An 18,345-nucleotide genomic window follows, 5' to 3' on the forward strand; every position below is an offset into this window, starting at 1 on the left:
GCATTCTGGGCCCTCCGAATTGGGTGTCCCCCATATAACTCAGTGACATTATCTGTGCAGAGGGGGGCACCAGAAGTAAGCCTTGCCTAGGGTGCCAGACAGTCTAGGGCTGGCCCTGAAGATGGCCAACTGTTTGCCACAACCTGTCCTACCAAAATGAAGTGGAAAGGTTCTTTGAAGTCTGGCCTTATCAGAAAGGTACATGAAGCAGTCATGTTGGGCTTTCCAGAAGGAACATACAACTTTCTTGTCTCTTTACCTGTGTTTGTGTCTTGTGTCAAAGACAGCTCTTGTCTAGAGGTGAGGGTTAGGGTTTGACTTCTGGGTACAAAAGCTCTGAGACCAGCATTAAGTGCTATGGACAGTTTCCCCTTTCGCAAAACAGAGTGCCATAATGTTGGAACAATCCTTAAACTCCCCCCTGTGGGCCTTGCAGCTTGAACTCCTTGCATGATGAATATTTGAGAAGGTGTTGCTTCTTGGGTCTTGGGGATTTCAGTGGACTGTGGGCTAAGAGCAAATCCCGAAAGCATGTCAGCTTCAGCACTTGCGTGTCCAAATGCTCTGTAAATGCAGTGCAGATCCTGAATCAAAATGAATAAGTTAAGCAGAATTGCCAACCCCTCCAGCCCCTTTTATTTCCCCTTTTGTAGAAGTACTACCTTTTCTTTATTCAAAGTTCTTTCACTTAGTACTGTGAAATTTCTAGGAGGGACAACTTTCTAATCCCCTCTATTTAATTTGATTCAGTGGCAGGGTAATGATTACTTACAGGGAACAGAGCCTCTCTGCTGGGTTCCATTGTGAGCGGGAAGGCTGCCTTCCCCTCTCCCTAGCCATCCAGTTCATATTTCAATAGCTGGACTAAGAGCTGCTGCCTCTGCTGCTCTGAAAATTATGTCCATGCCCCCTTTTTTTATGACTGACTCACTGAGTGGTTTTAATCACCCCAGAATTTGCAGTAATCTCCTTGAAATGCTTTGTGTGCTGTGTCGTGCTTTTATAGGACAGAATTTACACATTAAAAGGGAACACAATGAATCTTGTGCATTTATCTCACATTATAGCAGTGGTTATGACATCATCCCCAGCCAATTGGAAAGTTCCAGGACTGACTTTGTGTGTGTGTGGGGGCAGGGGGGAGGCAATGCAAGTGTCTTTTATAGCAGCAAAGGCATGGGAGTGATTGTTCTTGCTTTGCTCGTTTTGAGGCTATTTACAGTGTATTTCTTGAAAGGATGTTCTAAGAAATAATAAAGAAAACTGCTTTCGAACACCCTGGAAAGTGATTTCTATGCTGTGTATTGATTGAACAACATGAGTGTCGTGTGTAAATTTAAGGATAGAGAGGCATTTTGACTCCACTGCCCCTAAAGTTTAAAATGGTGGTGGGGACCCAGGATTGGTGTAACAGTGGTGGAAGCAGCAGATCTAGGGCTGTGGGTGGAATTGAGGCTGTAAACGGTCTGATCTGAGAGTCATCTGGATCCATTCCTGCTTCATCCAGGTCCACTGAGGTCTTAGATAAAGCCTTTGAGTTATCTTGCCTATAGGAAGAGAAATAAAATGAAGGAATGGTAAAAGGAAAGGCTCATAGTATATGACAGCATTAACACAGGAGGGGACACAAGTGCGTTTGTAGAGGTCTGGGCAATATTATGAAAGCTCCCCAGCAGGGAGGTCAGGGAGATGTAGTCCACAGAAAATGTTCAGTCCAGACTCCAGCTTCAAACAAGGAGAGGAGATACCTGAAAAAAATGAAGTGATCCAAGATTCAAATAGTCTCATTATACACATACTAGCTCCAGAGCTTATTTTTGAGCAGGAACGCAGTGCTGGCTGGCTTGGTGTCAGGGGGTGTGGCCTAATATGCAAATGAGTTCTTGCTGGGCTTTTTTTTGGCAGAAGAAGCCCTGACTAGCTCTATAAATGCAATTAAGAGTCACACACTCTGACACATGCACAATAGAAAGACAGCCAGAACCATTCTCTTCTCATGCATAAACATATGCATACCTGGCACTCCTGCATAAACATATGCATACCTGGTAGCACATATAAAGATAATATAAATATTCTGGTTCTTAGTATGTGGTATAGAGCAAGGAAATATACTATTGGTAATATTATTGCAAGCTGCCTTGAACTGTGAGGAAAGGCATGGTATAAATGTTTTAAAAAATAAGTAGGAGAACCAAAATATCTCTACTGTTTGTGCAATACATTTTTTGTAGGTAAATTGTTAATTAGTAATTTGGATGAGAGAGAAAAAGCCAGTGCTGGCTGGTTTGGATGAGAGAGAAAAACCTGTGTGTTGATGCTGGGAATTAACTACCTAAAGAAATTTTTTTCCAAGTTAGTTTTGTCTTAAACTAGATGTGAAATTTTTAATGGGTACTCTAGACTTCACTTGCATTCTATGCAGGAGCTGTGGGGCAGGATTGCCGGCTCCGAGCTGGGAAATACCTGGAGATTTTAGGGATAGAGCTTGGGCAGGGCAGGGTTTTTTTTAGGGAAGGGACCTCAGCAGGGTATAATGCCATGGAGTCCACCCTCCACCACAGCCATTTTCTTGGTCACCTGGAGATCAAGTGTAATAGTGGGAGATCTTTTAAAGATCTGCAGGGGCCTGATTATGCTAAACAGTGCTGTATGGGGAATGGTTTCCTGCCTCTCCCCACACCATATTTCCAAGCTGAAGCTGTCCTGGGCAAAGTTTTGCACCTTTTTATTTATTCATAAAATAAATCTTGCCTTTCAGTCTAAGCAGCTCCCCCAAGATGGCTAGCAGTTAAAAGGAGTTCATTATAAAACGTTTCATAAAACTAATTAAAACAAAAAATTAAAACCTATATTAAAAAGAGTAACGGAAGCTTAGAGCTGTTTTGGCTCAGGAAAACAGTATGTTTGTGTGGGGGAGGGGGAAGCATGTATTCCTCTCATGCTGTATAGTCCCAAGCAGAACTGGACCCCTGTGACTAACTGAAAAGCAGTTCCTTCACCCCCTGTGAGACTGAAGGAATGTGAGTCCTGTCCAGGTTAAAAGTTGTATTATATAATAAATTCAGCCAGCTTAAGCAACTAATAGACATAACAAGCCAACAGTCAAAACAACCAATACACAACAAGCTGTAATTTTGAGTTTGAACCTGTGAGTGTAAATGATGTTTTGTAACAGTTGGTTTGAATCCAGTGCACCCATGTGAAAGCCCAGTTGAGGGAAGGACTTAAATTCCCACCCTTCCATTCTGCTAATTCAAATTACCCCCACACTATATGTTGTTGGCCTCAATAGGGGAAAAAGACAGGCTTTCTTCTTTGTAAATAAAGTGGGAGGTTAGTGTGTATGTGTCTATTTAAAAATGAAAAATGTAACATAGAAATAGCTAAATTTTGTCCCTTGTTGAGTACCTTACCTCACAGTGCTCCATTTCTTTCAGTATTTTTCTTTCAGTTTAGCTCCTGGCTAGAAGATAAATACTTTGAGTATGGGAAGAAGTAAGGCACAGGAGGGAGTAAGATTGTAATCCTTTTATAGTCCCACACTAAGTAGACTCCCAACTCGCTTTAAATGTGAATGGGTGGCCTTGTACATGAGGTTATATATAATCTGTGCACACTTGAATTGCTGAATACTTTCCCATACCAAATGAGAATTTTAATTGCCTATAAAATGAGGAAGCATTACTTTCTGCCAGGATGTTGGCAGGAGGATCCCTTGGGAATACAATCCCAGAGAATTCCATCTCAGTTGGATGGGGTGAAAAGTACAGCTGAAAATGTGTTTCCTGTTGAAATCCATGGAAATGAATATAACAGGGGGGGTGGGGAGCTATGCAATAATGAGAACATTATTTCATACTTTATTAAGTCAGAAATTAACAGAGAATGAAAATAAAATACTCTTTGAGTGCTTCTCTGGTTTTGCTATATGAAGCCTATGCAGCAAAATTCAAGCCTGCTGCTGCATACTTCGCTTTTTGGCCACACTGCTGTCTATAGAACCAACAAGAAAGAGGTTAAACATCCCATTTTACACACACAATTAATTCCGAGCAATTGCTTCCTTTGTTTATTGCTGAGTTGCAGGTGCCTGAAGGAAATTAGATAATAACTCTCTTTCTCTTTGGCCATATTGAATGTCTAGCTCAAACACACCTTTGTGCTTATGGCAGCTGTGGCTTTCAGGTATCTTGTACTGCCTTCTAGCTGGGCACCACAGGCAGATCCAGCTGTGTGCCTCAGTCTTTGTGGCCAGTCACAACTGCTGATTTTGTCGGTATGTTTTTGGGCAAGTACCACTGATATTCTGCTGTTGTAATCTTGAATGTTGTTCCTATGAAGTAAATCCTATTGAACTTGGTGGCTCTTGCTTCCAAAAACATGCTTAGGATTGGGGTACAAGTTTGTCTCCTGGTAGTTTGATAGCCAATGTATGAGAAACTTTCTGCTGGGGTTCAAATAGTTCAGCAATAGCTTGGCAAGACTATAGGTGTTAGATGTCTGATGACAGGTAACGTTACAACCAGTGATTACAGGTCACAGTTTGTATAGACAGCAATAAACAATATTTTAAATAGCATGCAAGCCTCAACTGCAATTACTTTATTTAGTACATGGTATTTGTACACACTTAAGTATGCAGATGATCTTGGCCAAAAGACTGAGTCATAATGAAATAATTTCGGTACGGTAAAAGGCTCCACTTAAGAGGATTTTAATCTCTGTTAATTCTAAAGCACAATGCAATGCAGGGAAGCTTCTCCTTTGAACGTTTTAATGAGGGTGTGAAAGACAGTGCCACATAAAGGTGATCACTACCCTGTGGTCTGTGGGAAGGAATAATGAGAACTGGGTGACCAGTGTAGCTCCTTCCTGTGGAAATTACTAGAGTGTTGTGACACCCCACCTCATGCAAATGATTAGAATGCTATGCCGCTGCTATATGAACCATCCGTAACACTGTTAAAAATCCATGATTCTGTATAAAAACAATCTTGGTTAATTCATAATTGACTTCTTATTTTTAAGGAGGTTGTCTAGCATGATCTTAGACCTCTCCCCAATAATCCATTGAACAAAGGTGTACCATTTCATATTGATTATGGATGCTATAAGAAGATTTTTAAGTACACACATACGTCCATTTGATGAGATCCAGGATTAAAGTACTATTATTGGAAGAAGTCTGAACTTGGAGAAATAATTTTTCTTCATTCTAATTTTGAAAGGAAACGTCATAGAAAATATTTAAAACAAGTATTACAAGGAAAAAAAATACCATGACTTTAGTTTTAGAATGTATTCCTGAAGGAATCATCAGTGGTCTGAGAGAAACTGAGGCAGCCCCTCCCCCACCTTTCCTGGAGCTAATGGAAGTGTGTCTTGAGGGGAAGGTAAGGGGGAGAAGAGGTTTCATACTATGAACTCTTAAGAAGATGACAAATGGCCTGGGATGATTGCTACTGTTTGTTGTTTAGTCCTGTCACATTTTAAAATTGTATTCTGCCTGGGGTGTCTTGATAGGAGGTAAATAAATGTATTAAATAAATTTAAAATAATGTGTTTGTACAAGTGTGCAGCAAAGGCTTGCTTATTAATTTAGGCATTTATGTGACACTTTTTTCCTCACTGGGGCCCAAAAGTGCCTTACAGAAGGATATCATTTAAACAACTAAATGAAAGAAAGAAAATAGAAATATACAATACAAACTCTGGGGCTGGTCCTAGATCCCATGGTTAACTGACTGACAGCCATGGGATGTGACTTATTCCCTTATATTTTCCACACAGCATCTGGTTCTCAGATACATACTGACACTAAACATTTTTCTTCATGGTTAATGGATCTTGGAGACAAGGTTGCAGTGATCATAGCTCTTTATTGAATTACAGCATGGTAATTGGTAGGCTATAAGACTGCTGAATGGGGCCATCGGGGCCAACTATATACAGTCCTGGGTTCCTATGCTAGAACACCATTGGGTAGTTTGAACCAGCAAGGGGCCTCTGATTGGACCAGACAGTAGGGATTTGGATCCTATTGCCCATTGTCCCTGAGTGTTCTATGGAGTAGCCACTGCCACATTTTGCAGTAGTGGATTCCATAAACTAATTATTCAAAGTATTTCGTAATTTTTCTTTCTCAGTCAACTTAATTGGATGACCCTTGTAGTATTATGAGGATCATCTTGTTGACTGACCCTTTTCTTGGATGGAACTTCAAGTAGATTTTAGAAGGCAGTTGAATGTCATGTCCTGGTGATAATCATAGTGATTGGATTCCATGGGTCTTCAGCAGTTATACCGGGGGTGGCCAAACTTATGTAACATAAAAGCCACATAGAATAAACATCAGATATTTGAGAGCTGCAAGACATGAATGTCAGAGTTTGAAAGAAGGGAGGGAGGAAGGAAAATAGATGGAGGAGGGAGGAAGGGAGGGGGAGAAAGCAACTTTTAAATGCATTCTTTAAGCTGCTGGCTGGCTTGGCTTAGAAAAGTGTTTTAAATAAATCCCTTTTCTAAGCTGGCTGACAGGGTAGGGGGGGTTTACACAATATGTGTAAAAGAGCCACATGTGGTTCCTGAGTCACAGTTTGGCCACCCCTGAGTTATACTAAAGCAAACTTGAACAGCCAGAGACTGAAAATAGAGACCTGTGTTGTTGGGGATTGCTTATATCAGGGGAGTATTGGCATGCAGAGACTGCAAAGACAGCAGTACTGAAAAGTGTTGATGAGATGAAAGCCAATATGATTGAATTATCATGAGAGACTATGTATAGATGATCATTTTCTTAATTAGTTGGCTTAATTTTAATGTGTTGTATTGGTGGCATGGAGAACAAACACAAGCTCCCTAATTACTCACATTATTATCAGCTTTCCCTCCAAAGGTAGATAAGATAGGGGCTCTGCATAGTCTTCATACTTCTGCTTAGCTGGAAAAAAAATGACCTTCCTTGATAATTTGGAGAAAATATGCAGTGGGCTCATCCAGATACAAAAGAAAATGCAGAGAATGACCAGCTACTTTTGTGGATTGAAATTTGTATTTTGGAAGTGGAAACATGTATTTTCTATAAATAATTTATTTTGGACTGATACAGAAGTATCGACTTTTAAAATCTCTCATTTTAATCCTGCATTTCCCCTCCCCCCAAGGCAGAGGTGGCCAAACTGCTTTTCAGGAGCCATATGTGACTCTTTCACATATATTGTGTGGCTCTTGAAGCCCCCACCACCCCATTGGCTGGATGGGAGAAGGCATTTCTCTCTTTAAATCACTTTTTCAAGCCAAGCTAGCCTGTAGCTTGGAGAATGTATTTAAAGTTAAAGTTGCTCTATCTCCTCCCTCCTTTCCTCCCTGTCTTGTGGCTCTCAAACATCTGACAATTATTCTGTGTGGCTCTTACATTAAGCAAGTTTGGGTAGTCCTGGCCTATGGAATGCAGGTGGTTACAAGGTTCTCAATGCCGTCTTGTGAGGCTAGTTAATCTGAGAGATCCAAGGTCACCTATGAGCTCTGTGACTGAGTGCGGACAAAGCCTTGGTCTCCCCACTCCTACTCTGATGCTCCAGCCACAATGACTCTTTTAAAGACTTATTCATGCATGGGCATAAACTCCCAGAGGATGAGGGTGGTAGAGTTGGCACTCCCATGGAGATTTCCCATCGGAGTTGGGGTCACCTCCCAGGCTAATGGACTTTTCAGTATCTACTAGTATTGATTTCTAGCTTTAAAACCAGTTGGCATCCCAGGGAGACTCTAGATTCACTCCCTCTACATGCACTATTAATATATTCAGAGGAGGGACCATAGCTGAGTGGCAGGGCTGGTGCTCGGTATGCAGAAGGTCTAAGGCCCAGACCTCGGCTTCTCTAGTTAAAAAGAGCTGGCTCTGATAGTAGGTGATATGAAAGACAGTGGCTGACCCAAGGTCACCTGAGACCCTGGAGAACTGCTGCCAATCTGAATAGCCAGTGCTGGCTTTGGTGAACCAATGATCTGCTTCAGTAAAAGATGGCTTTACATATAACTGTGTAGAGAAGGACATTTATGGCAGGTAAAGGGTAACTGGGCATAATTAAGATGCTTAAATAGCAGAAAAAGGATGAGCATTCTCTTCCTTTCAGTGCAAATGTGTGAGTGGAATAGAACTGTAAAAGGAGTTCATAATTGTGATTGCAAAGCACAGAGGTTAATAGCTCTTATTTATTAACCTGAAATGAAAGTTTAATGATCTTCTTGTCTTTAATCCTGAGTACTGTTGGACTTCTTAAGTCCCATCGATATCAGTGGGATTTAATCAGCCTCACTGTATACAGAATTGCAGTCATTGTAATGAAATCCATTAGTGAACATTGCGGTGAAGTCATTAGTTAATGTAATGCACAGCCCAGAGATACAGTGCATTGCTAATATAGATATAGATACAAAAATAGATTTAAACTCTCATTAAAATGCTACTTAGTATACGGTTAAACTTACTGTAAGGCAATAATTTTCATACAAGACTGAAGTTGCATAGAAAATTAATCTTTTCAACTAAATTTTCAACACGATTATACTACTGGAAGCATTATTGCTGTTGTTGTCATTTATGCCCCGCCTTTCTTCCCAGTGGGGCTTCAGGGCAACTAGCATTGTTTTCCTTTACTCCATAGACCGATTTTGCACTAGGGCTTGTTCCGGGTGGAGAGCCCTTTTGTCCCCGGTGCTTCTCTTGGTTTTCACACAAGCTGTCCCAGAGATGCGAGTTGGTGCATCGCTTTTCCATGGCAAGCAGAAACCACTTGTAAGAGAATCTCACTTGCTTCAGAAAAGCAGCACGCCAGCTCACAGCTCCGGGGCAGCTTGTGTGAAAACTGAGAGAAGTGCTGAGAACCAAAGGGCTCTCCACCTGGAACAAGCCTAGTGCGAAATTGGTCCATTGTCTTCTCACAAGAACCCCGTGAGGTAGATTAGGCTGAGTGTGAGTGTCTGACCCCCAGTTACTCAGCAAACTTTCATGGCAGAGGGGGAGTTTGAACCTGGGTCTCCCAGATACTAGCCCAGTCACTCAGCAAACTTTCATGGCAGAGGGGGAATTTGAACCTGGGTCTCCCAGATACTAGCCCAGCACTCTAACCACTACACTGCACTGGCTCTAACCATGGCCCTCTGGGTTCATTTCCTTTTGGGCACCTAGAAAAATTTTCTATACATATTTTCACCCATTTGAAGTATATATGATTGTTTTAAAACAATAAAATAATTATGGGTTAGCCTGTCAGATCTTTGAAAGTGCTTGTACAGAAGAATAGAAGGAGAGTTCCTTGGATTCTCTTAATGGTGTGCTTCCTTTAGTATGTGGATTTCCAGTGCCCAATAGAATCCCTGAAGGAGTGTCCCAGGAGATGGCAGTGTACAGTAGCACATTACCATTGCACAGCAACTGGAGAAAGAAGGAGGGAGATCTTGTTGTCTTCATAAGGACTGATGAATGGATGGGCAAAAAGATGCACATGTGCTTGACAAACAAAGCTTGCTTATTCCTGATGTATTCAAAAGTCTGCTAAATTATAGGTTAAAAATGACATATTGTGTTCAGTTTCTGGCCCTTCCCTAAGTCTAACTCTGCTCGCAATGGTTTCTTATAGTTGTTCACATGCATCAGTGTGCCTCAGAAGCATCATAAACAGTGATATTGCACTTGCACTGAAAAAGAGTTATGCTGATATTGTAGGCGGGGATTGCTGGTGCTGATATTTTAGTACTAATATTTTAGTCTAATTGCTTTGCAGGAGCAACAGGCTTGTATGTATTCAAGAATACTGCACAGAATAATGTTAAGGATTAAGACTTTGTTTTTTTAACAACTAGGGTCCTTGTTTTGCTTTATTTCCTTTTGTGTTTCCTTGTATTCTTTCTGTGTCTATGTTAAGATCTCTAATAACATAACTTCTCAGCATAGATTGTAATGTGCATGTTTTTTAAAAAATAAATCAGCTTGCTGAATACCACTGTTGCAATGAATGGTGGCCTCTATATTGTAAGCACCCCTGAGGATGTATGTGAGTTGGTATCTCTTTTGTATGTTATGTGTTTCTGTGCACTTCTCTGTGGGATCTCTTACTGGTGAGGGCCAGACTGTCCACCGTCTACTCACCATAACCTTGCCCCCATGCATTTTTCTTTGCCTCAGAGAACTATTCAGTTATGTAGGAATAAGTCAAGAGATGCACCCTAGGACATGAGGCTACCCACTTCCTTCCCTTGGTGACTGACAGCCATGGAGAATCAGTTCTGCCTCCACTGCTATGTTCTTCTGATTCTTGATCATATAAACAGCATGGCAGAATGGCGAGCAGGCCCATAGCCACAGGGGAGCCTGTGGCAGCATTGCTCCCTGACTTCCAGTGGACCCTCTGGGATGCAACCTGCTTTTTTCTTTTTGCCATGGCTGAGCCAGTGAAGCATCATCAACTGCAGCTGGAGCCGGGAGAGCTGAGCAGAGCGCAGTGCACTGCAGCAGCAAAAGCAGCAGGTGGAGAGGAGGGAGATGGGGAGGAAGCTGTGTGGAATTGGCTGGGGAGGGGGGACAGATGGAGTTACTGGCTGCAAAGTGCTGGGGTGGGGGAAAAGGAGGTGGAAGGAAACTCCCTGTTTGCACGCAAGGTGCAGTCCCTTCTTGACTCCAGAGTTTTAGGGTTGGCTGCCTCAACTTGGCCACATTCAGAGTTTCCAGCTTCTGAGAAGTGGCAAGCCCCACAGTGAATGGGAAAGGGTGCTCCCTGACTTTTAAAATCCTGACTACAGCCCTGTTGGCGAGTGATTTTACATGTGATTCCATGTTTCACTAACGATAGTACTCCAAATGGCATTATTTTATAGATTCTAGGTACAATTCAAAAAAAAGACAAGTGGGCCTAAACCCCACTAAAAGAAATACTTTCAGGAAATACAAAAGTAGTTCAGTTTACTGTCCAAAACTTTTATAGCCATGCTTGTGTTTTCTTGAAAGCATTTGCTCCTGGATAAACTCAGGGAAAATCTATGGCAGTTGCTCAGACTGCTCAATGATTACTCAGGGAAAACCAAGCAAACCAACCAGAAAGACAGTCTATGTGTAGGGAATCTCACCTCCATTTCTGTGCATCTGACTTTTACTCTAAAAACAGGAACAGGTGTCAGAGAAGATGTGTTCTTGATCTGGAAGGAACTGGAGGAAGCTAGGAACGCACAGCTACAAGTTCGGAGAATTTTAGCTGAGTTGGGGGAGTCTGAATCACTTAAAGGTATGCTTTTAAAAACCCCCACAACTTCTGACAGTATTGTGGAAATGTTAATAACAATGAACATAGACAATCTGTGACAGTTGCATTTCATGTATAGTTAACGCAGCCAGTTTGGGGATGATTTCCCACTTATTCATCTGCAGACTGAAGGTTTGCTGAACACTGTTGGCTGTCAGCCTTGTTGATAGGCATGCCATTTGTTGTCAAGTCCAAACTGGGTCAAACTAGATGCAACGGTGTCTACAGGTCCAACCTATGGACGCTATATAAAATACTTTGAGGATCCATTCTTGACTGGGCCTGCAGTATGACAGGATGAAGCACTTTGTGTCCCCCCCCCATCCCATTCCAAGTGCTGAAGTGGCTGCAGATGGGGAGGATTTTGACACTTGAAAAGATGCAGGGGCGGGGGGGGGGGAGGACAAGAATGTCACAGCTTGCTGAACTGCAGGCCCTACCAGAATCAGGCCCTCACAGCACTTTTAAATCCCTTTAAGACATCATGCAGAGGTTGGACCCCAACGATACCACCATACAGCTGGTATGACTCAAGAATGAGGCTCTGCTTTGTATTATTGTTCATATCTCCCCAAGCCCTTGGTGTAGTTGGACTGTAGTCTGCTATACTGAGAAGTAGGCAGCAGAGCAGCACTTGGGAGGAAGCCAGGAGTCAAGCTTATTGGCCATGAGGCACAAGCATGCATCCATATACTGTAGCCTATCCACTTGTTTTGCAGGTTAGTCCTCCATTGTTCAAGGTCTTAATTAATGAACTTCATCTTCCTTTGTCTACAGAATGCAGTTAAAATATCACTGCAATTTGATATGGGTATCAATATAAGGTTAATTTTCTCCTGCAGTGATGGATGCATTAAGGAATGCATATAGCAATCCCTGATTTTATGTGTGTCTTATTAATTAAATGGCTATCTGTGTCCTCTATAATATGTGGAGGAACATATTTTGCCTGAAATGGCAAAATGTTGATCTGGATGTCAGAGGAAGAGCTCCTTTGTAAAACTTAGTAATACAGTTCCAGATTGTGGGAATCCCAGTTTGGGCACAACTGTTTGAAAACATGCGCTTTTAATTCTTTATACAAGAAGTATTCCTGTACAGGGAGTGTTTTAGAAGTGATATTACTATATAACAGGAAATATATATGGTTTCCAACTTTTAAAGAAAATGAAGAGTGTCTGTGGAGAACTACATTTTGAAAACTTTGTGGCATCTTTTACAACCCCCACCCTTCAGCTTTTCCTATATGAGTGAGAAGAATGAGAAAGACTGGGAGGGGGAAGTTTCAGTAGAGAAGAAGGCTGGGGTGGATGGGGAACAAATATGCCTATTGGAATCTGTCTTGATCAAGAGTTTAGGTTGGTTTGGCTTTTGATGGCAGAAAGTCATCTGAAAGAAATCCAGGTATGAAAAGAATCCCAGAGTTGTGCTGCTGGGTGTCCATTCTGTTCTATACCTATGTTCTATATCAAACTATATAGATATGTTCTATATCGAACTAGGGAGCTCCTGCTCCAATATCCAGCACTTTACATTGCCCTCTTGGTGCACCATAGAGCCAGGGTGGTGTAGTGGCTAGAATGTCAGGCTACGATCTGGGCGACCCAAGTTTAAAACCCCAAGATTCTATGCAAACTTGCTGGGTGACCTTGGGCTGGTCATTCACACATAGCCTAGCCCACTTCACAGGATTGTTGTGAGGATAAAATGAAGGAGAGAATGATGTAAGCTGCTTTGAGTCTTCATTGGGGTGAAAGGCATGATATAAATCAATAGTAATTGGGTTGCTGGTAGAGTTGCCAATCCACAGGTGGGGGCAGGGGATTCCCCTGGTTTGGAGGCCATCCCCCCACTTCAGGGTTATCAGAAAGTGGGGGGAGGGGAGGGAAATGTCTGCTGCACACTCCATTATACCCCATGGAGACCAATTCCCATAGGGTATAATGGAGAATTGAACCATTGATATTTGGGGCTCTGGGGAGATTTATTTTGAGGTAGAGGCACCAAATTTTCAGCATAGTATCTGATATGTCTCCTCAAAACATCTCCCAAGTTTAAAAAAGATTCAACCAGGGAGTCCAATTCTATTAGCCCCAAAAGAAGGCACCCCTATCCTTTATTATTTCCAAATCAAGGGAAGGCACTTAGAAGGCATGTGGTCCCTTTACATGTGATGGTTAGAACTCCCTTTGGAGTTCAGTCATACTTGTCACACCATTGCTCCTGGCTCCACCCCAAAGTCTCCTAGCTCCACCTCCAAAATCCCCAGATATTTATTGAGGCAGACTTGGGAACTCTAGTTGCTGGGGTGATGTACTTATATTAAACTCAGAATCATCAAACACTCATTGTCATGTTTTTACCCCAGTAACCAGAACTGAGAGTTCAGCATATGATGTCCAGGATACTGCAAGTTCCAAGAGGTGGCTTCAGAAGAATGGTTTGAAGGCCCAAAACCTGATGATGATTAAAGCATTTGGTAGTTATGCCTTCCATCATGCAGAAGGGGTGGTTGACATAAAAACCAAACCAGAGAATGAATATTTGCAAACTGATGCTGTAAGTTGCATACTTTTTGCAAGGGGGAAGGATCTGCCTGACTTTTCTGTTGACCATGTTGTTATAAATGTGCTGGTTATATAGCAGGAGGTATTGTTTGTTATTTTGACAGCCACCATTTTGATATCATTACTTCAAAATTGCCTCAAAATTGTTCAACTTTTTTTCTTGCTCAGCATGACATTTTTTTTAACGTGTATGTGCATCAGAGTATGAAGCTATGTGTGGTCCACCATCTTGAAATCTTGTAGGCAGGGACTCAGCTTAGCCAAGATACTTTCACTTTGGTACTAATGTATCCTGTGTGAAATAGAATTTCAAGGAAACATCTTTCAAAGTGTGAGTCCGGTGGCACCTTTAAGACCAACAAAGTTTAATTCTGGGTATAAGTTTTCATGTGCATGCATGTACATGAAAGCTTATACCCAGAATTAAACTTTGTTGGTCTTAAAGGGGCCACTGGACTGATACTTTGTTCTATTCAATAAAACATTTATTTTGACCTCCTAAATTCCGCATCTTAAATTCTGATAACTATGGTATGACAACACCAATATTTAATAGAAAGCCAGGTAGTTCTATAAAACGTAATAATATAGTAATAGCTTAAAGATATATGAAATACTAATTTCCTAATTTTGTAATAACGATTATAATTGAAATAATAATATTAACCATTTAATCAGTAAACCAATTTATCATATTATTACAAGTGAACCTGCAGACTGGTATTTCTGCTTTCTTCACCCTATTTGTAATAAGCATTAAAAGCTTTCAGTTTCTCTTCAGATTCTTTAATTGTCTTTTTTATTTATATAGTTTGTCAATCTTGCCATCACAGCATATTCACCCATTTTATCCTCCCAATTCTGGAGGTTTGGACTGTCTTCCTGTTTCCATTTGACTGCCAGTGCTACTCATGTTGCAGTTAACATATATCTAAATTGTTCCTTTATAGTTTTTTTCAGTATTATCTAGTAGGACTCCCAATAGCATAGTCTCTGGTTTCATGGCAAATGTAATATTCAAAATTTTCTGAATTTTGGTATGTATTTCTTGTCCAAATTTTCTCGTCTTTTTACGTGTCCACCACATGCAATAAGAAGTGCCATCCACTTCTTTACATTTCCAGTACACCCCTGTCCTTTTGGTGGATTTAGGATTGGGGTTGCCAAACTCCAGGTGGTGGCTAGATATGTCCTGGGATTACAACTGGCCTCCAGGCAACAGAAATCAGTTCACTTGGAGGAAATGGCCCCTTTGGAAGGCAGACTCTATGGCATTATACCCCAGTGAAGTCCCTCCTGTCCCCAGTCTCTGTCTTCCTCAGCCTCAACCCCTTAAATCTCCAGCTATTTTCCAACCCGGAGCTGGCAGCACTAATTTAGGATGGATTTTCTGTGAAGGTGCATTTAGTGTATGTTAATTAATGCTCATGTGTCCTTCTTTAGGCACTCTTTTTGCATATGTTTTTGTATACGTCTTTAGTATATGTGAATTTAAGCCTGTCCCAATCATCATTAATCTGATTTTATAAAACTGTTCTAAGGTATACAGTCATACAGTATGGTGCTCTTTGGTATGTTTTCTTTCTGTTTCTACGCATTATGAGCCCTTTTGGTTTTGTTTATGTGTAAAATCAGCACCACAAGTTTTTGCTTCTGTAGGAGACTAACATGAAAACAATCCATGCAAAATACTGTGAAAAGTTTATACAGATATACTTGGAAGATGGGACTATAGCCCATGTACATCTGGATGTTGAGAACTATTTGAAATATGAAGATAGAATGAAGAATGCTCTCAATCAAATGGAATGCAGGTTAGCTTACTTTCTGCTGAAATCTTTTCTAAGCTCATTTCTTCTTATCTATTTATTTACATTATTGCTGTCATCGAGCTGGCGACGTCACGCGGCAGCCACGGTAGGCGTTTTCCCGAGCACTCCAGTCATACCATAGAGTTTTCCCCTCCCAAATGGTTAGAGCATCCAGGAAAACCATAGAGTTTTTCCGGAAACGCTTAGAGTGGCTGCCGTGCGATGTCGCTAGTGCGATGACGTCACTTCCAGGTGACGTCATCGCACTGCATGCGCAAAGCATGCACAAAGAGAGTCCCCCACTGGAGGCTGCGAGGGACTTGGCAACCCTATTGAGGCAGTATTTAAATAACCACATAGTGTAATAAATTAGCATTAGGTATTCTAATGTTTAACATCTCTGATAAGATGCTGTGGAAATAACAACAAAATCAGTGTCATGGCACCTTGCAGAATCACTAAACATGTGCCACAACAAATATATACAGATGTATAGCACTTCACGTAGAGTGTTCAAACTGAGAACAGATATTTTTTAAACCAGAGATAAACTATCTAATTTTATTACATGACTTTCAAATATGGCCCTTAGCTTCTCTATGCCTTTATGGTTATAATTGTAGAGAAATGTATATTTTCCTTCCTAACATGCTCCATGTCATATACTAATATAGTCTATAATATAAGGACTGGCTGTTTTGTGGCTTTTGACTCCACCCTAAATAGTTTTTTTTTTGTATGTATGTCTTGATTGTAGAGTTTCATTTTTAAAGCCTTGGGGTTGGTCCCCAGTTATAGTAAATTGGAGAGGGGCTGGTGATATTGGCAAGCTGTATGACCCAACCTGGCATAAAACTGCAATGTAAAAACACAGACATTAATTTATGTTGAAGTGTTAGCTGTTCAAGTACTATTTCTTTTAAATTAGACCTGCAGGAGGTCTCTTGTCAAAAGGGGAAAATTCATGAGAAAATTACCAGGGGTCTATGAAAACTCACAGGAATTAACAAGAGAGGGTAATTTTATGATCTTACAAAGCCACACATGCATAATTGTACTCATGTACTGTGATTGCCATTGAATACACTTACATATTTGCTTGGGTTAAATACACCTTATTTTTAAAAATAAATCTATGACTTAACTGGGTATATTTGAGCCCAGTCATGGATTGGGGAGAGGCTTTTTTTCAGATGTAGGAAAACCGCATTTCCTATCATTCTTTGTGCCTTTCATTTCACATGAAGTGTTTTTATACAGACTTCAGGAGCTGCAAAAAGGGAGTAGAGCACTCTTTGGGGATGTAGTTGAAGATCACATTTATATTCTCATTGATACATCTCACTCGATGAAAAATAAACTTCCAGTCGTGAAGGAGAAAATATTACAGCTCATCCGGGTGAGTGACAATTACTATTTTGGACACCAGGGCTGTAAAACAAAGCAAATGCTTATGTTTTCCTGATACAACACTGGTGGTTTCTCCAGATTTGGGGTTGTTTTGTGGCAGTTTATGAGCTGAATCCTCCATTTCCAATAATCACTCCAAATATTTGATTTTCAAGTGTACCCAAGTTTTGATGTATATTTTTTTTATGAAGGAGAACTCAGCAGACTGTTTCTTGCAGGAACAATTGCAAAACAAAACTAAATTTAACCTTGTTAAATTTGATGCTGAAGTGATAGCTTGGAAAGAGAAACTTGCTGACGTTAACGAGCATAATTTGGAGGATGCTTTGCTTTGGGTAAAAGGGCTGCAGGTAAATATAGAAATAACTTCAAGAAAATGTGAATAAGCTAATCTATTTAAGTACCTGTATTCGTACATATTGATTTGGCTACCTGTATTTGTATGTGTTTCTTGCTAAAAGGGTCAAACCTGTTCTTGCCCTCTGGAGCAGCATGGATCAAGCTTTAGCTCTTTCCTTTGTGACAGTTCTTGAAGTATTTGAAGAATGTGATTATGCCCTCCCCCTTCTAATTATGCCCAGTTCCTTCTGTCTTTCCTCCTAGGATGCTGAATTTGAAAATACCTCAGTTAGAAATGTGGACATTTCTTAGGTAGAGTCCTTGAAGCAAGAGTATACATTTCTCTTTGTCTCTGTGGCTGAGCAATTTCAGACATCACTTGGCTACATAGGAACAGGATGTGCAGGTTCCCCAACATTTCCTGTTTCTCTGCAGCAAGATCACACCCAAATATAGCCTCTGCACCTTCTCCTGATCTGGAATGCGCATATTTCCACATCTCCTCAGTGAGGAAGATGCAAAACCTATATTATGGGTGTGAGTTAGTTGCAGAGGAGCAGCAAGAGTTGGGGAACATGCACAGCTTTTCTCTGTATGGCATGGTAATCTCTGAAGGGGCTTTCATTTTAATCAAATGCCCAAGAGTGTTCTGTTCAATCCAAACAGCCAAATAGCCTTCCATTTTGAGCTTCTCCATTGTTCATATTTAATGAGGCAACATATTTAATGATGTACTTTGCTCTATTTCTGCCCACAAAAAAAAATTCTGCATAATATTGCTTTATTTGTACCTGCAAATCTATATCAAGGTTCTGCATTTCTTAAAGTAACAACTGAACCTTAAAATGCCAGTTTATTACATGCGTACTTCCCCTCTGCAGTTTTGGAAGGCAGATATAGCAAAACTCCCTACCTGGA

General features: G+C 40.9%; 1 protein-coding gene across 1 annotated transcript in view; it reads left to right on the top strand.

Annotated features, from left to right (window-relative positions):
- VWA3B (von Willebrand factor A domain containing 3B) overlaps positions 1–18,345 on the top strand; it is a 91,670-nt gene that overhangs the window by 21,982 nt on the left and 51,343 nt on the right. The window contains exons 9-13 of the mRNA XM_060235245.1: positions 11,166–11,282; positions 13,669–13,859; positions 15,527–15,681; positions 16,939–17,077; positions 17,307–17,438. Of these exons, the coding sequence (XP_060091228.1) occupies positions 11,166–11,282; positions 13,669–13,859; positions 15,527–15,681; positions 16,939–17,077; positions 17,307–17,438 (734 nt within the window). The remainder of the gene's footprint in view (positions 1–11,165; positions 11,283–13,668; positions 13,860–15,526; positions 15,682–16,938; positions 17,078–17,306; positions 17,439–18,345) is intronic.

The sequence above is a fragment of the Heteronotia binoei genome, chromosome 3 (assembly GCF_032191835.1).
Source record: "Heteronotia binoei isolate CCM8104 ecotype False Entrance Well chromosome 3, APGP_CSIRO_Hbin_v1, whole genome shotgun sequence".
Taxonomy (NCBI): Eukaryota; Metazoa; Chordata; class Lepidosauria; order Squamata; family Gekkonidae; genus Heteronotia; species Heteronotia binoei.